At 42.0% G+C, this 21,230-nt stretch overlaps 2 protein-coding genes across 15 annotated transcripts; both read right to left on the bottom strand.

The window, feature by feature from the left end:
- Positions 1–1,580: 1,580 nt before the first annotated feature.
- On the bottom strand, positions 1,581–2,963 carry LOC121552842 (C-C chemokine receptor type 6-like). The gene has a single exon (XM_041865909.1). The coding sequence runs from the start codon at positions 2,954–2,956 to the stop codon at positions 1,763–1,765; it is 1,194 nt and encodes a 397-aa protein (XP_041721843.1). The 5' UTR covers positions 2,957–2,963; the 3' UTR covers positions 1,581–1,762.
- Positions 2,964–6,362: 3,399 nt separating this feature from the next.
- LOC121552362 (centrosomal protein 43) lies at positions 6,363–21,230 on the bottom strand. 14 transcript variants are annotated; one of them, XM_041865227.2, is made up of 22 exons: positions 21,031–21,225; positions 20,590–20,643; positions 20,358–20,412; positions 20,149–20,237; positions 19,891–20,028; positions 17,569–17,595; positions 16,887–16,943; positions 16,605–16,675; positions 16,290–16,351; positions 15,624–15,685; positions 15,446–15,526; positions 15,112–15,120; positions 14,930–14,986; positions 14,095–14,324; positions 10,859–10,927; positions 10,275–10,352; positions 9,878–9,964; positions 9,547–9,647; positions 8,722–8,793; positions 7,562–7,589; positions 7,318–7,405; positions 6,363–6,556 (listed from the first exon to the last, which is right to left on the bottom strand). In XM_041865227.2, exons 1-22 carry the CDS (start codon positions 21,112–21,114, stop codon positions 6,476–6,478), a joined length of 1,680 nt encoding a protein of 559 aa, XP_041721161.1. In that variant the 5' UTR covers positions 21,115–21,225; the 3' UTR covers positions 6,363–6,475. The 14 variants fall into 14 exon arrangements, with proteins under 14 accessions (XP_041721161.1, XP_041721162.1, XP_041721169.1 ...); XM_041865228.2 differs by having other exon boundaries at positions 10,859–10,924; XM_041865235.2 differs by lacking the exon at positions 8,722–8,793 and having other exon boundaries at positions 21,031–21,230.

Below are 21,230 nucleotides of genomic sequence, written 5' to 3'. Positions count from 1 at the left end.
AGATCTTGCATGGAGCCACATGCAGAGGGAGATTGACAGTTATTTTGTGTTTCTTCCATTTGCGAATAATCGCTATAATAAACTGTTGTCACCTTCTCACCAAGCTGCTTGGCAATGGTCTTGTAGCCCATTCCAGTCTTGTGTAGGTCTACAATCTTGTCCCTGACATCCTTGGAGAGCTCTTTGGTCTTGGCCATGGTGGAGAGTTTGGAATCTGATTGATTGATTGCTTCTGTGGACAGGTGTCTTTTATACAGGTAACAAGCTGAGATTAGGAGCACTCCCTTTAAGAGTGTGCTCCTAATCTCAGCTCGTTACCTGTATAAAAGACACCTGGGAGCCAGAAATCTTTCTGATTGAGAGGGGGTCAAATACTTATTTCCCTCATTCAAATGCAAATCAATTTATAACATTTTTGACATGCGTTTTTCTGGATTTTTTTGTTGTTATTCTGTCTCTCACTGTTCAAATAAACCTACCATTAAAATTATAGACTGATCATTTCTTTGTCAGTGAGCAAATGTACAAAATCATCAGGGGATCAAATACTTTTTTCCCTTAGGCAACATATACTGTATACATTGTTTTTACATGAGATTTTCCTGTGTTTTATACTGTATAGATTTCCACTCTATGTGCTTGGAATAATACTGTGAAATTGTGAATATTATTATGATAATGGTAAGAGCTGAATTTTCAGCCTGTTTTGGTGGGATGGAGTTTTGGCCTGCCTGGTGACATCACCAGGTGGTAAATGAGTTAATAGACCAATAAGAAAGAGAGTTCCAAACCTCTCTGCCAATAACAGCTAGGCTGAATCCCAAATTACTCCCTTCCCCTCGCCCCTCCATTTGCGTGTTCACGCATGCCTCTGCCATATGCACAAGTGTCCCAAACTGAGGGAGTTTAAATTATCGAGGGTGTAGGGGCTAATTAAACCCTCTGATGGCCACTTTGGCCAAGCCAGCAAGGCTGTAGGCTTCAGAGAAAAGTGCTATCCCGACACGCACCTCGATATGTTTGGAGTTTGTGCAATGTAATACAAAATAATGGAGAGGTGTGACTAATTATATGCCATGTGCATTTGTTTATGTATGATTTCGAGACTTAACACATATAACAGATGAAATGATTCCCAAATTGTTTAACTGTTACTGAGGTTTATATTTTGTAAAACGACAGGGGGGATTTGTTCATTTGAAGTTCATGCTTGTTTTATTATTTAAACGTGGAACATGAATTGCATCATTCAAGTCACGAGTGTGTCCCGAAGTTGATGGGTTTATTGCTCTCCTCACCACTCTCTGGAAGTCATCCTCTGAGTTTTGTAAGCAACACATGACCACAGAGGGCCCTCCAAGCGAGTTGGTAGGGGCGAGGGGTGGTTTGGGATTCACCGCTAGTTTTCAGTCTTCCCCTTCCCACTAAAACCACTCCCAGACAGTCCTAACAAAATTCTTACTTGAGAAATGTCTAATGGGGATCCATAATAAATACAAATACAAATACAAATGTGATTTCACCAAGTATTACCTCTGGGGTGTTTTTTTTTTTTTTATGTTCTATAATTTGTCTTTCTCTTTGATAATGTGGAATAGGTTGTGCAGATCAGTAGGAAAAATGCAGATCTAATTTAATTTGAAGGCAGAAAAATGTGAAGACTGTGCAAGGGGTGTGTAGAATTTCACTAGGCATTGGTAAATGAAACACAGACTACGCTAGGGTTCTAAGCAACAGCAGTCTCCACCAAAGGGTCTCCTCCTCATATGGTGAAAGAGAATGCGTTGTCGGTAGAGGATCCGTCCACAGACCTACGAGCGGTGGAGACGTGGATCTCGGACGTGACCCTGGAGAAGCGTCGGGCGTTCATGACCCTTTTCCCCATGCACCACACATCCTCCACAATCTTCTTGAAGTGGTTCCTGAACCTCACCCCAATGAAGGCATACAGCACCGGGTTAAGGCAGCAGTGCAGGTAGGCCACCGTCTCCGTCACCGTCTTGACCACTTGGGTGGTGTCCACCTCCCTGCACGGCTGGAGCTTGAACATGTGGACCGTGTCGTAGAGCAGGGCGGCGTTATAGGGCAGATGACAGGCGATGAACACCACCACAACGGCCAGCACCACGCGCATCGCCTTATGTCTCTGGAAGTTCTTGACGCGCAGCAGGGTGACAATGACGCTGGCGTAGCAGAAGCCCATAACCAACAGAGGCAAGAAGAAGCCCACCGCCATCTGGGTGCTGGGGACCAGGACCTTCATCTGGCGGGCCGTGGCTTTGTCCGGGAACCTGAAGTTGCAGACCACAGAGTCCTCCTCTGACTCTGAGGATATAGTGTTCTTCAGACCAACAGGTGTCGTAGCATTGCTGTAATCATAGAATCCATACTCACTTCCACTGTAGAAGCTGTGTGCAGGAACGTAACGCTCGTAGTAGACAAAGGTGGGGATGGAGAGGAGCAGGGCCAGGCTCCAGACTGTAGCACAGATGATGCGGCTGTAGAGGAGAGTGCTGGAGCGGAGCCTGATGGAGCGGCGGGCATGGACAATAGCAATGTAGCGGTCGGTGCTAATACAGGCTAAAAGCAGCATGCCACTGTACAGGTTGATGGCGTAGGCCCCTCTGAGAATCTTACAGGCCACCGTCCCCATGGCCCAGCCACTCTGCTCGTTGTAGATTATCAGGGGCAGAGCCGCCACAAACAGCATGTCGGCTATGGCCACGTTCAGAAGGTAGACGTCCGTCATGGACTTGGCCTTCTTGTAGAAGGCGTAGGTGACGATCACCAGGATGTTTCCCAGTAAGCCCAGGATGCAGATGACAGAGTGGATGTAGAGTCGCACCACTCTCTCCACACTTTTGTTTTTTGTCATTTGACATGGCTCCACATAATCAATCACACCATAGTCCTCTGTAATGCCATTTGTTGATTCCATATAATCTGTATCATCCATTTTCTCCTATTGACAAAGAGAGAGAGAGTGTACTCAGAGAAGAACAGGCCTTACATTTACCACACATGGAATTTGACAGAATGTATCATTTATTTTCAACATACAGTACTGTACGTACTCAAACTCAAAAATGCATTACTCTCATGACATACTAAAATCTATATACATAAACTACAAAGCCTTTGGATTTTTGCAAAGATCTGATGGTAGTTAATTAACATCCTTCCAAAAGTGTGACTATTAAGTAATCTGGGGATGATTGGGGTTAGCAATGTTGTGTGGTGTGATGCAGAGATTGGAAACTTGCAGAGAAACCAGGTCATAACCCCAATACTGCATGAGTGACCCAATTCCCTCTGTAAATGCATGAGAGTGTAGTTAAGTATCTCAATTGAACAACTGTGGTTTAAATGTAGTGTACAATGACACACAGCACTTTATCCCAGTATTGCGACTAAGGGTTAATGCGGGCGTTAGAATTAGGTAATTCTTTGTAAGTTGGTCATTACATAGTTTTTCAATTTTAATTAGAAATTCAGTTTAGTTTCTGTTAGTTTTCAGACCTGATTTGCTAGTTTTTATTTAGTTTTAGTTGTATCAAAATATGTATATTTTGTTTTTATATGATTTAATTTCAGTTTTAGTTTAAGTGTTAATGACAGAAATCATGCCTTGGATGCTAGGAGCCATTGGTGTTTTATATACAGTACCAGTCAAAAGTTTGGACACACCTACTCATTCCAGGATTTTTCTTAATTTGTACTATTTTCTACATTGTAGAATAATAGTGAAGACATCAAAACTATGAAATGTATTGAAAACCCCCATTCGATTTTTTATTTAATTTTGTTTTGGAGTCAAAGATAGTTTCAGTGTAGTTGTTGTTTTTCAAACGGATTTGTTATTTGATTTCAGTTTACTAAATTGTTTCTTCATGCTTAGTTTTGTTTTAGTTTACTATAATAACCTAGGTCTATACATCTCTCTTTGAGGTCATCTAAATATAAAATATAATTTTTTTATTTATTTTCTGAACTATTTGTGATGGTGGGCTAATTACAACAATTTCTGTTCTATCTGGGCTGTGCATGTGGGTCCCTGATGAAGGATCAATCTGGACCAGACAGCTTAGTCAAAGGCTTTTGCATAGGTTATGTTGTCCAATATGTTTTGTGAGACATTGCTTATTCTTTGCATAGAGTAGCCATTTCCCTAGCTTCCCTAGGTGCAGAGTTCATGCAACATTCCAGCAAGATCCTGAGATATATTTTAAAGGTAAAGTGAGTTCAGACTGCATAATAAACCTAAACAAACAATTAAAGCAGTCTCAAGTAGAATGAACCTATTGTACACAACTGTTTTAATAAAAAGTGTATGTGAAAAGAATGAATGGTAATAAAATGGTCCAAAGTGCATCAATGCAGACAATACAATGTCAGACAAGACCGGCAACAGTAGAATTTAAATGATTCCAAAATGGTGCAGCTGTGTCAATTTCAGGTAGGACATGATTTAGAAATCAACAAATTTGATTACAATAGATACAATGTAATCCACAGTAAGATCTTTTTACATACAGTATCATCTGTTTCCAAATAAACATTTAAATGCATATTGAACATATTTAACCCAGCAGTTTTTCCTCTTACAATATAACAATACAAGTAAATTATATATATATTTTTAAAAACATGCTAAGATTGCCTAGGTCACATATAATTCCATGTGTTGTGTGAGAGAGGATTTACCAGAATAACTGAGTAATCAAGTTCCAAAAGGCTCTTTGGACTTCTCTTAGCCAAGTTTGAAGAAGTGAAGCTGTGATCCTCAGAATATCTCATTCAGAGATAACAGTATGTCTGATCAACAAGGAAGAAGTAACGTTTTTGTCAGTTTGATCAACCTAGACTGTCAGCGTACATGTGTGTGGCCAAGCAGCGTTACTGCATGCACTGTGAAGTGAAGTTCTCAAATCAAAACCTCAGTTGGCAGCCTGACACACCTACATAACCACAAGATAAAGCAGGGCAACTCAAGAAATATGCTCACTATACACTCAGTGGCCAGTTCACAAAAATGGTTCACTCCTACAGACAGTGTCACATGGCCATGGCTTTCTATATAAAGCAGGCAGACAGGCATCGAGGCATTCAGTTAACGTTCGATTGAACATTAGAGTGTGAGCGGGGTATGATCGTCGGTGCCAGGCAAGTCAGTTCCAGTATCTCAGAAATGGCCGACCTCCTGAGCTATTCACACAACAGTGTCTAGGGTTTACCGAGGATGGTGCGACAAACAAAAAACATCCAGTCAGCGGCAGTCCTGTGGGCGAAAACAGATCATTGATGCGAGGTCGAAGGAGAATGGCAAGAATCGTGCAAGCTAACAGTCGGGCCACAAACAGTCGGGCAGTACAACAGTGGTATACAGAACGACATCTCGGAACGCACAGCTCGTTGGTCCTTGTCCACAGATGGGCTATTGCAGCAGATGACCACACCGGGTTCCACTCCTATGAGCTAAAAACAATTAGAAGTGGCTCCAGTGGGCACGTGGTCACCAACACTCGACAATTGAGGAGTGGAAAAACATTGCCTGGTCCAACGAATCCTGGTTCATGTTGCATCATGCTGATGGCAGTCAGGATTTGGCATAAGCAGCATCAGTCCATGGCCCCATCCTGCCTGGTGTCAATGGCTGGTGGGGGTGGTGTAATGGTGTGAGGAATGTTTTCCTGGCACACATTAGGTCCCTTGATACCAATTGAGCAATGTTTCCATGCCCCGAAGAATTCAGACTGTTCTGGAGGCAAAAGTGGGTCCCACCCAGTACTAGATGGGTGTACCTAATAAACTTTTGAAACATATTGACTGTTTTACTCACTTCCAATCATTCAACTATTTTGAATGTTGGGTACATTGGAATTTAAATAAAAAAAATCTAATGACTTGCTCAAACCTGAGGTATATTGCAGTAGTATTGTTGTACACAGACTTTCTTTATGTGGGGGATATTGTTTTAAAGGTAAAAAAAAAAGATATTTAGCCATTTAATGTACCTACATACCATAGTTGTCATTATCTACTATGATTAATTATGGTTGTCTACATCCTATGCATAAAATTAAAAGTTATACAAACAGGTATGAAAAGTTTGAACAAACCAAAATAATTTTTTACATGACCTTTCACTAAATGTAGTAAGTATGGAACCATTTTGCGGTGGTGTGCCAGTAGGATGAAATCTAGACACAGCACAAACTACAGTAAGCTCCCACATTGTGGTTTCAGATTGACATAAAAAGTATTTGATGTCTCAACATGTCACCCCTGAGAACCTTTAGTCATCTGTATACTAAACAAAGTTAAAAAAAGGATCACAATAAAAACCATGCTCAAGAACAATCTTGGTAACAGTGGTCCTTTTATTAGGTCCATGAACACAAATTATGTGCACACACAACATAAATAATAGTTAACGTAGAAGAAATGGCCTTTGTGGTGTAAGGCTGATGGCTTGTCATGCCACCTCTTCCATGTAGTCAGCTCCTTGACTCTGGCTGAGCTGAGATACGCTGAGGTCCTGAGTGATCTCATCAAACTGATGGGGGGGGGGGTAGATGGAGGGGGAAGAGGGGGAAAGAAAAGAAAGGGTGAGAGTGTGTGTGATATGGTAATGTTGAAATACCACCAAAGACAACTACTTACTTAAAATTCATATTTATTAGACCTATTTCTGTACGGCATGATTATAGGGAACATGTCAGTATCTCCTGTAGCTCAGTTGGTAGAGCATGGCGCTTGCAACGCCAGGGTTGTGGGTTCGATTCCCACGGGGGGCCAGTATGAAAAATGTATGCACTCACTAACTGTAAGTCGCTCTGGATAAGAGCGTCTGCTAAATGACTAAAACGTAAAAATTTAAAAAAAATGTAAAATGTAGCTAATTGAATGTACTCAAAAGAGAATATCAACTGTCGATTAAATTTTTATTCCTATCCCCACCCTATACTGGAATCTTTTCACCAATTGATTGATATACTCTGACATTTGCAAGTGGAAGTCAACAACCAGCTTCCCTTTCCTGTACATAGTGCCTTTATGTCAAACTCAACCTAAAACTGTAGTAACTACAAGAAGGGCCCACTGCTGAGTAACTTTACACATATGTAGGGTTGACTGCCTGTTGCCGTTCCTATGACTATGACACACAGGCACCGATGACGTGGACGTCGATTAAGGCAGCCCCACGCACCTCTCTGATTCAGAGGGGTTGGCTTAAATGCGGAAGACACATTTTGGTTTAATGCATTCAGCTGTACAACTGACTAGGTATCCCCTTTCCCTTCCCTTCCCACACACCTTATCGCTGTTGTCGGGTCCCTCGATGGAAACCTCCTCGATCTCTTCTCCGATGCTCACCTCGCTCTTGGAGATATCTGATCGATGGCTGGTGGTGGTAAACAAGAAACACACAGAGAAGGGAAACCCTTTAGATTGATATCTCTCAAGTCACAGATAGGGCATGAAACTGAATGAGCACCGAGCAGCATCTAAAAATAGCTAGTGAGATCTAGGGAAGATACAGGACAATGTCCTACATTACCTGTTAAAGTCATCGTCATAGTCGTCATCTGGCAAAACAAAGAGGGGTATATCAGGATGATACTCTATATATACACAAAAGTATGTGGACACACTTTCAAATTAGTGGATTTGGCTATTTCAGCCACACCCGTTGCTGACAGGTGTATAAAATTGAGCACACAGACATGCAATCTCCATAGACAAACATTGGCAGTAGAATGAGCTCAGTGACTTTCAACATGGCACCGTCATAGGATTCCACCTTTCCAACAAGTAAGCTCGTCAAATTTCTGCCCTGCTAGAGCTACCCTGGTCAACTGTAAGTGCTGTTATTGTGAAGTGGAAACGTCTAGGAGAAACAACGGTTCAGCCGCGAAGTGTTAGGCCACACAAGCTCACAGAACGGGACCGCTGAGTGCTGAAGTGCGTAAAAATCGTATCTCCTCAGTTGTAACACTCACTAACAAGTTCCAAACTGCCTCTGGAAGCAACGTCAGCACAACAACTGTTCGTCGGGAGCTTCATGAAATGGGTTTCCATGGCTGAGCAGCTGCACACAAGCCTAAGATCACCATATGCAATGCCAAGCGTCGGCTGGAGTGGTGTAAAGCTCGCCGCCATTGGACTCTGGAGCAGTGGAAACACTTTCTCTGCCAGGACAATGCTACCTGCCCCAAGTTTGGTTGAGGAGGAATAATGGTCTGGGGCTGTTTTTCCATGGTCGGGCTAGGCCCCTTAGTTCCAGTGAAGGGACATAACGCTACAGCGTACAATGATATTCTAGACGATTCTGTGCTTTCAACTTTGTGGCAACAGTTTGGGGAAGGCCCTTTCCTGTTTTAGTATGACAATGCCCCGTGCACAAAGAGAGGTCCATACAGAAATGGTTTGTCGAGATCGGTGTGGAAGAACTTGACTGGCTCCATTGAACACCTTTGGGATGAATTGGAACGCCAACTGCGAACCAGGCCTAATTGCCCAACTTCAGTGCCCGACCTCACTAATGCACTTGTAGCTGAATGGAAGCAAGTCCCCACAGCAATGTTCCAACATCTAGTGGAAAGCCTTCCAAGAATAGTGGAGGCTGTTATAGCAGCAAAGGGGGGACCAACTCCATATTCAAAACAGTATAATCTAAAATAAAGAAATAAAAAACATGGAATTGGGTTAATATCATACCCTGCGCGGAAGATCCGGTTTTATCATTCATCATTTTCAAGTCTTTGAACCCTTTATCTTTGTTAGAAGTACCTAAAAAAAAAGCATTCAAGAGATTATTCAAGAAGTAAAGAAGAAAACATATTTCAAATCCAGCCCTATGAAAAAAAGTTGTATTTAATTTTGTCTCTTTTCTCTCTTGTAACTTTAAAAGAAACAAATTGCCCATCAATGTGGATAATTTATCATCTTGAAGAAAGTCCCCTCCCCTGCCCTTCTTCCACAGAGAGCGCGGCAGAGAGCTGCTGCACTTTTCCTGCATGCACAAGCTACCTTCCGGCACCGGTGAGTTTGAAATGAATACTGCCAATAGTAGGTTACTTTAGAGTTGCTAGCATGTGTTGTCTCACAGTCAGGGACAGGGAAGGGGGCAACTGCAGTTCGACTTTGTCAGTAGCAGAACACATTTAAAATCAAGTAAAGACTAGTTAGCTTGTTTTGACAGCATAGCCTAGCTCACTAGCTGGTTTATCTAGACTACATTTGCGATGATCAGCTGGTATAGCCCATCCCAGTAGTTGTTTTAGCAAAGATACTTTGAACAAACTCCCTTTCATCTGTGGTTCTAACATGCTTAGACTGCATTGTGTGATGAGTGTGTGTGCAGAAAATAAGGCCTATGTTAAAAAAGAATGTTTTGGGCTACAGGAGCAGTAGAAGTCTATGACTGGAATTAAGGTTGATTTATTCATGTAATTAAAACCTCTTGAATCCCACGATCACACCGGCGTGATTTAGTGCTTCTAACCCTTTAAACATAGCACACACCCACACCACTGCTCTCACCGTTTCTGCTGCCTGAGAGGTCTCTGTGATGGGCTTCTCCTGAGTGGAACCCCCCACCTGCAGCACTCCTCTGGGGGGCTGGGTCCGAATCTGCTGCTCTCCTGGGGGATAAACAAGAAAAGTCCTCAGTCTGGAGGCCAAACACATTCAACTCACATTCATTGACTAAGGCAGAGGAGACAGGCATGTCATATAAGATATACTAAGAAGGAGTGTGGCACTACATAAGAGAGAGAGAGAGAGAGAGACAGACACAGAGACAGAGACAGAGAGAGAGAGAGAGAGAGAGAGCAATGAGATGCCTGCCGTGAAAGAGAGGCCTGCAGCTCACCTGTGCTCCAAGCAGCTCAGTTTATTACCATAGTCAGAAAAGAGCTCGTCCCCATCACCCTCTGTGTCACTACCCAGAGCAGACAGGCTGAGCCCAGAGAGAGGAGAGACAGACAGGACAAACACAGGAGCATAATGAAGGAAATACACTCACACAACACACACATGGAAAAAAAACACGCACACACATGCAAAGAAAATGAAAGTGTTAAAGTACAAGACCATGAACACCATATTAGTATAGGTTATTATTTATAGGTCATTGCCAACGTTACAAACGTTAATTGTTGGTTTCGAGGCAGCAAGCAAATGGTCAGATTTGTCATGGCTTATCACTCAGATGAGTGCAACTGACTTAGCTAATTGCGGAGTGATACACCAGCATCATGCACACTCACTCATTGAGGCTAGTGCCCCTCCTCATTGGGTTAAAGGAGCGCCCTGAGAGGCTCTCCTCCCTCAGAGAGCGGACGAAGCTGCTTGGGGACGGAGGGAAGGAGACACACACAGATAAACAGAAAAGAAGAAGGGAAGGGGATAGAGAACAACGCTGGGCAGACAGAGGAGGAGAAACCCCAAGGGAAAAACAAAGACACGTGACAGCAGAGCAGAGACAGACAGCACAGTGCTCCTATGTGGAACCAAACTACCCACCACCCCGCCCACACACGCTGGTCCATGTTTCTAAGGCACTTTAGTCATCTTAACAAACACCTCCTTTGTACTTTCAATATGAGTACACAATACTAAAGCTAACAAGGATATCTATTTGCGATTACCTGCTATAAATAGAACAGGATCGTGTTCATTAGGCACCAACAAACTACGTGGAATTGTTCAATAAGAAACCCGTGTTTTGGTTTTCCATTGCAAAATGTTTTGTTATGGTGTGCCCTAAAATAACACAGCCCTGTATTTCAAAACTATTATGAATCACTGTAATTAGCCTAGCTCATTGAGTTTACAGTGAGGACATACTTACTCTTTCTGACTGTTTCTCTTTTCAGAGAGACTGGCCCCTGAATGACTCTTAGCCGGGGGAAGGCTACTACTTCCATACGCAGCATGACAGAGAGCGAGAGAACATAGTGAGCAGGGCGGCGACTCCTCTTCACACAATACTTCATCATGTTGGGTTCTATCTTGAAATAGATTTACTTCTACTACTATATTAGAGGAATTTTGTGTATGGAAAGTTACTGTGAGAGAAAAGGGGAACAGAATGTACACTACATGACCAAAAGTATGTGGACACCTGCTCGAACATCTCATTCCAAAATTATGGGCATTAATATCGGGTCGGTCCCCCCTTTGGTGCTATAACAGCCTCCACTCTTCTGGGAAGGCTTTCCGCTAGATGTTAGAACATTGCTGTGGGGACTTGCTTCCATTCAGCCACAACAGCATTAGTGAGGTCGGGCACTGATGTTGGGCGATTAGGCCTGGCTCACAGTCAGCGTTCCAATTCATCCCTAAGGGGTTTGATGGGGTTGAGGTCAGGGCTCTGTGGAGGCCAGTTCAATCCTGCCACACCGATCTCGACAAACCATTTCTGTATGGACCTTGCTTTGTGCACGGGGGCATTGTCATGCTGAAACAGGAAAGGGCCTTCCCCAAACTGTTGCTACAAAGTTGGAAGCACAGAATAGTCTAGAATGTCATTGTATGCTGTAGCACAGTGTTGTGTTCGAGACCACCTAAAATGAGACCGATTCAAGACCAAGACCAGAGCAAATAGAGTCAGAGTCAAGACCAAGACCGGGAGGGGGACAAGGGGTCCAAGACCAAAAGAATGCCAGTCCAATTCAAGACCATGATTGTAACTGTCAAATCACAACCATAAGAGTTGAAAATGTACAGTATTTCTGTGTTAATATTTCAGAAAAACATATGGATTCTTTAGACATTCAGAATAGTGAAAAAATGCATACGGAGGGCAAATAGAGCCACTCTACAAATTATTACTAACCCAAACACAGTGGGGAACAATGGGCCTTATACGCCTTCAGAGAAGGGCTAAGGATTTATAAAATAATGATTATTATAATAACGATAATTACATGATTTTCAATGATGTTCCGACTTTAAGTCAGAACATCATTGAAAATCATGTAATTATCGTTGTAATAATAATTATTATTTTATAAATCCTTAGCCCTTCAGTTTTTGTTGGAAAGGAAAGGGTTAACACTGAAGACTTTGCTGGTCTCTGGGGAGATAAATCTAGCTAGCTAAGTCAGCCATTGGCTAGGCCATCAGAAGATAGATAAAGACATCTGCTATTCAACTGAATCAACCAATCACATTTTGGCTTAATGGTTGGGACCAGTTTACAAAAACGTATGGAAACATCTGCCTTCTTGAAGGCCAACAGGTCACTGCGCAATAGCGAGCAGTAGTTTAAACCCTTTACAATGAAGATCTGTGAAGTTATTTGGATTTTTACTAATTATCTTTGAAAGACAGGGTCCTGAAAAAGGGACGTTTCTTTTTTTGCCGAGTTTAGTAACCAAAAAAAAGTGTTAAACAAATCAAAATATATTTTATATTTGAGATTGTTCAAATAGCCACCATTTGCCTTGATGACAGCTTTGCATACTCTTGGCATTCTCTCAACCAGCTTCATGAGGTAGTCACCTGGAATACATTTCAATTAACAGGTCTGCCTTCTTAAAAAGTTAATCTGTGGAATTTCTTTCCTTCTTAATGCATTTGAGCCAATCAGTTGTGTTGTGACAAGGTAGGGAGGGTATTTAAAAGAGCTCTATTTGGTAAAAGACCAAGTCCATATTATGGCAAGAACTGCTCAAATAAGCAAAGAGAAACGACAGTCCATCATTACTTTAAGACATGAAGGTCAGTCAATACGGAACTTTTCAATAACTTTGATGCAGTCACAAAAACCATCAAGCACTATGATGAAACTGGCTCTCATGAGTACCGCCACAGGAATGGAAGATCCAGAGTTACTTCTGCTGCAGAGGATAAGTTCATTAGAGTTACCAGCCTCAGAAATTACAGCCCAAATAAATGCTTCACAGAGTTCAGGTAACAGACACATAATAATAATAATATGCCATTTAGCAGACGCTTTTATCCAAAGCGACTTACAGTCATGCGTGCATACATTTTTGTGTATGGGTGGTCCCGGGGATCGAACCCACTACCTTGGCGTTACAAGTGCCGTGCTCTACCAGCTGAGCTACAGAGGACCACATCTCAACATCAACTGTTCAGAGGAGACTGTGTGAATCAGGCCTTCATGGACAAATTGCTGCAAAGAAACCACTACTAAAGGACACCAATAATAAGAAGAGACTTGCTTGGGCCAAGCAACACAAGCAATGGACATTAGACCGGTGGAAATGTGTCCTTTGGTCTGGAGTCCAAATTGGAGAGTTTTTGGTTCCAACCGCCGTGTCTTTGTGAGACGTGGTGTGGGTGAACAGATGATCTCTGCATGTGTATTTCCCACCGTAAAGCATGGAGGAGGAGGTGTTATGGTGTGGAGGTGCTTTACTGGTGACACTGTCTGTGATTTACTTAGAATTCAAGGCACACTTAACCATCATCAAGGAAAAGGGAGGCTAATCTCTAATATAAAATATATTTTGATCTGTTTAACACTTTTTTGGTTACTACATGATTCCATATGTGTTATTCCATAGTTTTGATGTCTTCACTATTACTCTACAATGTAGAAAATAGTAAAAATAAAGAAAATCCGTTGAATGAGTAGGTGTTCTAAAACGTTTGACCGGTAGTGTATACTAAGGCATTTGTGAAAATTCTATAGTAATATATAGTGGGAAATCGGCAATGCGTTTGTGCAATTAATAGACACTGCAGTAAATAAAACCGAATAAAAACATCTGTCTTGTCCAGGACCAGAGTCTACACAGAACGGTGGGCTATAGCCAATTAGAGCTACAGTATCCCTTTATACAAACAAGCCATTTGCCACACGGGCCTGCCATCATTCACTTTGAACTGGACTGTGTGTTTACAGGCAGTTGCAACAGCGCGACTTTAGATCATTAGAACTCAATCGCCAAAAGCCACAAAATACACCTGAATGGATTTCTGCAAATATGTAAACACCACGGGAGTCCTCTTACATTTGGGAACTTTACAGTCCTATTGATCAAACAACAGTTAAAAGATATGTATGTCATAGAGAGAGCCTTCTCCAACTCTTTTATCAACCCCTGTCCTCACCAGCCATATATTTTCTGTTGTTTAGGCAGAGGGTCATCAAAGAACGAGTCGTCCTCGTCTGCGTCCTCCTCCACCTCCAGGTCCAGCCCCTTCTTCAGGCTCACCGTGGGGCCATTGTCATTGTCCCCGGACGCCTCGCTGTGCATCGACGTCACGTGACCCTGCCCTTTGCCCTGAAGAGAGCCAAAGCGCAGGCTGGTGTCACTGTGGCTGTGACTGACCTCCACGCCCTGTGTGGCACATGTAGGAACAGGACAATAAAAATAACAAAAACACATGTTTAAAGCTGCTTCTGTGTATTTGAGTGGGTTAGCTAGCATTTAGTTGCAAATGGTTAGACGATTAAAGCGACAGGGAGAGTTAGTAGTGGCACTGAAATATTAGCTATAGGAAAGATATTTTGAGAACTATCCGGCACAAGTAAAGGTAAAGGCCATTTTAGAGGTCTGCCCTTGCTAATGGCTTAGCTACGTTAGTCGCACCTACTCTATGAACCATTAAGACAGTGAAGTGAGCAATTAGTAAATGGTACGGACATGCCTTTGAAATGAGAACTTCCCCTGGATGAATTGGTATGAGCCTACCCACTGGGCACAGATGTCAAATTAAAGTCTATTCCACGTTGGTTCCACGTCATTTAATTGAAATGACGTGGAAACAACGTTTATTCAACCAGTGTGTGCCCAGTGGGTACTCTACACCTGGGTTGTGTTCATTACAGCAAACCAAACGAAAATGAGTGTTCCTTATTAGTCCAGCTAGTCCCTCTGTTTCAGTACACTCTCTTCCGTTTGGTGCCTAATGAGCACAACCCTGTTCCCGCCTTGCGGTTTACCTTGGCGTTAGCCTTCTCCGCCTGTGCACTGTGTTTATGTCCTTTAAACCTGGGGATCTGTGCATGAGAACACAGCTATCAGCCTCCTCACACACTCACAGCCTCACTAACATGATGGATACTGGGTAGGCCCTAAAGGAGGCTACATTTAGGGAGAATCAAATACAGTTTAGTCTACTGACCTCTTCATCCTTTCGAAAGAAAGCGTAAAAACAGAGGCTTTGTTTTAACAATCAACATTCTCTCAAATATCCACGTAATTTATACCCAATGCTCACATCCTGCAATTACAAAACTAGGTCTCTTGTTATGTTATTTTAAGGCAAATTCCATAGAAATGTATTGATTCACAAGAAAGCTGTTTTGACATAACAGTTCACACAAACAGGCATTAAAAGGAATGCAATATTAACTTTGAACAAAGTAAGAAAATAGTTATCCTATGAGAAACAACAGCCATTTTATATAGAGCACTAAAACATGCACTGCACCATAGTTTGAGAAGAGCCAATGTACCTTACTAGCCGGTGAAGTGTTTATCTTCTCCTCAATAAATCGACTGGGATTGTAAATGATATCACTGGTGTCATGGGTGACCTGGAAGGGAAGGACACATTTGACATTGTGTTGTTTCACAGAAAGAAATCTATGATTCAATCTAAAAAGGAACTTCAAAAGAGTAAAGGTGTCTTACCACACTTCGACACTGACTGAAGAAGCGCTTGTACAAGCCCAGAAACTCCTGGAAGTCTATAGCTACAGAGACAGAGATATGAGACAAAGCATTAGAGCAGATGACGACATTTTCCTCAGATTTGTGTTGCCATGCTTGTAACTATAGCAACCACACATTTCAGTTCGCTGCAGCTACTGAGTGGAACGAGCTGCAAGAAACAATCAAACTGGACAGTTTAAATCTCCATCTCTTCATTCAAAGACTCAATCATGGACACTCTTACTGACAGTTGTGGCTGCGTCGCATGATGTATTGTTGTCTCTACCTTCTTGCCTTTGTGCTGTTGTCTGTGCCCATTAATGTTTGCACCATGTTGTGCTGTTGCCATGTTGTGTTGCTACCATGTTGTTGTCATGTGGTGTTGCTACCATGTTGTGTTGTCATGTGTTGCTGCCATGCTATGTTGTTATCTTAGGTCTCTCTTTATGTAGTGTTGTGGTGTCTCTTGTCGTGATGTGTGTTTTGTCCTATATTTTTAATCCAAGCCCCCGTCCCCACAGGAGGCCTTTTGGTAGGCCGTCATTGTAAATAAGAATTTGTTATTAACTGACTTGCCTAGTTAAATAAAGGTTAAATAAAATACAATTAAGAATGTCAATTCCTTTCAGTCTACAGAACACTTACATTTACTGGAGGCTTTGTCTCCAGCTCTATGTTCATCAGTGACAAACTTCTCCAGCATGTTCCTGTTATTGGACACACAGACAACAACTTGTTAAGGAAACTTGATGAGCTGTTGATTCACGTCACAAATAGCATTGTCGTATCAGCTCTGCAGTCTGGGCAGGTTTCCCAGACACAGATTAAGTCTATTCCTGAATGACAAAGCACTTTCAATAGAAATGCATGCTTTTTAGTTCAGGAGTGGGCTTTCCGGTGTCCAGGGAACCAGCCCTTAGTGTTTTGTCATTTTGCTTGAATGACATGGCCCAAACATACTTGTTGAAGTTGGGAAAAACATCTCCAAACACAACTTTCAAATCCTCTTTGCGTATCCCACCAGTGCTGGCCTATGAAGCAGAAAAATGAAACACCGTAAAAGGCAGGATCTTGGAAGAATCTTGGACATTGAAACACCTCCACAAGGCAATCAATAGCAATGGAGAATAAGAGCGTCTGCTAAATGACTTAAATGTAAATGAGAACTTATGAGGATGACCAAAATGAGCACATCTACATTTTAAGAGATGGCTTCAAAATATTTGTACTTAAAATGATCACCTTGTCATAACTGTCAAACTTCTTCCGGGCGTCTGCTATTTGCCTGGGGGTTAGTTCCTACAAAGAGAAAAAGGAAGAACATTGATATCAGACCAAGCAATCTCTCTACATTTGAAGTCGCATCCTCTTGGGATCAATACACGCGATAAAAACAAACATGAAATTGTAAGCTTGATGATATTCAAATCAAAATATTTTGTTATACGCTAGTTCTTCATGTGCACCTTTGAGGCCTACAGTTATCAGTATGAATGGGTGAATAGGATAGCTACGCGAGCTCATTCTGCTGATTTGAGCAGAGCATGAAACATGACTGTAAGAAAGTAGGACAAACTTGTTATGTCAGAGTCTCGCTGATCAACAGGAAAACCATTTTCTCTCTCAATCGTCTGGGTACATTTACACTAATGGCAAGGTGCCTTCTTTTGACCCAGATAATATTCGAATTTGGTAGTCATGGCAAAATGACAACTATGAGTAATACAGTTTATTTTCTGGCAGCTCAGGTCCATTGACAAAATACTTAAATGTTGTTGTATGAAGGATTACATCTCAGTGTGGTCATGTTGTAGGCTATGTATAATACCTGATTTTGAAACAGTCATTCATAATATTCTATGTAGATGTAAATGTACCCTAGTGAGTGAGAAGGAAGGCGAATGAAGATCATGAGAATTACTACCTTGGGGATGTTTGTGGCTTTGTGCCCCTTACATCAGAAAACAGCAGGCCAGAGCAGGGAAAGCAGCAGAGCAGGGAAAGCAGTCCATTATAATCACAAGTTGGTCACTCCATTCAGAAGGCCATTCAAGAGCACAATCAAATCAGGTAGGCTTCTGCGCAGGGGTGATGTTGTGGATGTTTGTATGTTGTCATTTGTATGTGTATGTTTTGGATTGTAAAATAAAAACATAGTATTTATTATATATATACACAGTTGAAGTCGGAAGTTTACATACACTTAGGTTGGAGTCATTAAAACTCGTTTTTCAACCACTCCACAAATTTCTTGTTAACAAACTATAGTTTTGGCAAGTAGGTTAGGACATCTACTTTGTGCATGACACAAACAATTTTTCCAACAATTGTTTACAGAGAGATTATTTCACTTATAATTCACTGTATCACAATTCCAGTGGGTCAGAAGTTTACATACACTAAGTTGACTGTGCCTTTAAAAAGCTTGGAAAATTCCAGAAAATGATGTCATGGCTTTAGAAGCTTCTGATAGGCTAATTGACATAATTTGTGTCAATTGGAGGTGTTCCTGTGGATGTATTTCAAGGCCTTCCTTCAAACTCAGTGCCTCTTTGCTTGACATCATGGGAAAATCTAAATAAATCAGCCAAGACCTCAGAAAAAGAATTGTAGACCTCCACAAGTCTGGTTCATCCTTGGGAGCAATTTCCAAACGCCTGAAGGTACCACGTTCATCTGTACAAACAATAGTACGCAAGTATAAACACCATGGGACCACGCAGCTGTCATACCGCTCAGGAAGGAGACGCGTTCTGTCTCCTAGAGATTAACGTACTTTGGTGCGAAAAGTGCAAATCAATCCCAGAACAACAGCAAAGGACCTTGTGAAGATACTGGAGGAAACAGGTACAAAAGTATCTATGTCCACAGTAAAACGAGTCCTATATCGACATAACCTGAAAGGCCGCTCAGCAAGGAAGAAGCCACTGGTCCAAAACCGCCATAAAAAAGCCAGACTACGGTTTGCAACTACACATGGGGACAAAGATCGTACTGTTTGGAGAAATGTCCTCTGGTCTGATGAAACAAAAATAGAACTGTTTGGCCATAATGACCATCGTTATGTTTGGAGGAAAAAGGGGAATGCTTGCAAGCCGAAGAACACCATCCCAACCGTGAAGCACGGGGGTGGCAGCATCATGCTGTGGGGGTGCTTTGCTGCAGGAGGGACTGGTGCACTTCACAAAATAGATGGCATCATGAGGAAGGAACATTATGTGGATATATTGAAGCAACATCTCAAGACATCAGTCAGGAAGTTAAAGCTTGGTCGCAAATGGGTCTTCCAAATGGAAATGACCCCAAGCATTCTTCCAAAGTTGTGGCAAAATGGCTTAAGGACAACAAAGTCAAGATATTGGAGTGGCCATCACAATGCCCTGACCTCAATCCTATAGAACATTTGTGGGCAGAACTGAAAAAGCGTGTGCAAGCAAGGAGGCCTACAAACCTGACTCAGTTACACCAGCTCTGTCAGGAGGAATGGGCCAAAATTCACCCAACTTATTGTGGGAAGCTTGTGGAAGGCTACCCGAAACATTTGACCCAAGTTAAACAATTTAAAGGCAATGCTACCAAATACAAATTGAGTGTATGTAAACTTCTGACCCACTGGGAATGTGATGAAATAAATAAAAGCTGAAATAAATAATTCTCTACTATTATTCTGACATTCCACATTCTTAAAATAAAGTGGTGATCCTAACTGACCTAATACAGGGAATTTCTACTAGGATTAAATGTCAGGAATTGTGAAAAACTGAGTTTAAATGTATTTGGCTAAGGTGTACATATTACCTCAACTACCTCAACTAGCCGGTGCCCCCGCACATTGACTCTGCAACGGTACCCCCCTGTATATATAGCCTCCCTACTGTCACTTTATTTTACTGTATATATAGCCTCCCTACTGTCACTTTATTTTACTTCTGCTCTTTTTTTCCTCAACACTTTTTTGTTGTTGTTTTATTCTTACTTTTTTGTTTAAAATAAATGCACTGTTGGTTAAGGGCTGTAAGTAAGCATTTCACTGTAATGTCTGCACCTGTTGTATTCGGCGCATGTGACCAATAAAATTTGATTTGATTTGATTTGTATGTACACTTCTGACTTCAACTGTATATAGTGAATGACTAAACCTGTATGCAAAATGGCAAGCCCTGTGCAGTGGTGTCTTTCCCTCTGTAGTGAATGACTAAACCTATGTATGTAAAATGGCACGCCCTGTGCAGTGGTCTGTCTTTACCTCTGAGAAGATGGAGTTCTTCTCCCTGTGTCTGCCCCTCTTGACAAGCTCCAGCAGGAGAGGAGTGTTCCTGTTCATATCAGTCTCGGTGATACCCAGCTCACAAGAGACCTGCTCACGGCTGTCCAGGCCATTTAGCTGAGAATAAGACACACACGCAATAAATTGCATGCCATAATGGTGAATGTAGCACTGACAATTCCAAATGATTTGACCAAATGCCAGGCCAGCCCCATCCACTGGGAGTAAAACACTCACTGAGTTTATCTCTGGCTGGAAGACAGCAAGCGTAAAGTCCAGGTGAAAGACCTGCAGAAAGTCTATGATGAGGCTGGCCACCAGGCGTCCTGTAAAAAGGGAAAGACATGATCAGCCTCATCATGGAAAGAATGAGCCGTTGTAATGTATGTTGATTATTATGCGATTAGCAAACTATTGTTCAGACAATCACGGTGGATAACCCTTACCATCCTTTGTATTAAGACATTTCTTCAGGTTTTCATTGACAAGTGGAGTTTTATTCTGTGGGAACGATAATGAGTGGTAGCAGAGGTTATGCAGATGTAAATCATACACTACACTGACATCCCAAAAAATGAAAAGTAATTACTAAGAGAAGCAATAAGTGGGCCTAAAGTAACGTTACACTATCAGGATTAACGTTAATTGAAAATGCACACAAGTCAGCTATCTTATTACCTCCACTTTATCCTGTTCATCCATAGCCAGGAAGACAGCAGCGCGCATTTCTGCCTACAAAATACGAAAATAAGAGCAAAAGAGGGTGTTGGCCAAGCAAGAGGGCCTCAAACAGGTCTGAACTACCTAGCTAGCTATGTAACAGTACTAGCTAAGTACCTAAATATGCACTAATTGTAAAATAGTTAGCTATTTAGCTAGCTGTTGGTTATCCAATGTTAGAAGGTACAGTGGCTAGCTAGCTAGCTAACTTAGCTAGCTAGCTATCTCAAGACACTAGATCTCTTGATGACAGCCGGTGACTTTACCGCGGGCCAGCTAGTTACAGTAGCTAGCTAACGTTAGCTAGCTATTCGAAACGATAACAAGCTGCAACACCAAAATTCTCAGTCTTTGAAGAGTCCATCGACATACGACTTTTCAATATTGGTAGCTACGTGCCTTTAGTTTGTTCAAGACCCCACTGTTTTCTAGGTTTTGGATCAAAAGATCCCGCAACTCAGTATCGTCATCCGTGGCAGACATCTTTCTTTTAGCTAATTGGCAACCAAGACAACCAAAACAAACACTGGCAGCTAGCTATTTGCTAATTCACCAACGCAGATTCCAGGAAAAAGTTAAACAGCAAGCCAGCGCGTGGC

This window comes from Coregonus clupeaformis, chromosome 36, assembly GCF_020615455.1.
Source record: "Coregonus clupeaformis isolate EN_2021a chromosome 36, ASM2061545v1, whole genome shotgun sequence".
NCBI classification, from domain to species: domain Eukaryota; kingdom Metazoa; phylum Chordata; class Actinopteri; order Salmoniformes; family Salmonidae; genus Coregonus; species Coregonus clupeaformis.
The sequence above is the reverse complement of the archived record's forward strand: the minus strand, read 5'-3'. Positions and strand labels throughout refer to the sequence as shown.

Excerpts from the sequence above, each read along its gene's own strand:
- LOC121552362 (XM_041865227.2), bottom strand. The coding sequence starts at position 21,114 with ATGTCTGCCACGGATGACGATACTGAGTTGCGGGATCTTTTGATCCAA. Across the intron at positions 16,352-16,604 it reads GTTTTTCCCAACTTCAACAA|GAACATGCTGGAGAAGTTTG; the intron begins GTATGTTTGGGC and ends GTCCAATAACAG. Across the intron at positions 8,794-9,546 it reads CCTCTCAGGCAGCAGAAACG|GTACTTCTAACAAAGATAAA; the intron begins GTGAGAGCAGTG and ends CTTTTTTTTTAG.
- LOC121552842 (XM_041865909.1), bottom strand. The coding sequence starts at position 2,956 with ATGGATGATACAGATTATATGGAATCAACAAATGGCATTACAGAGGAC.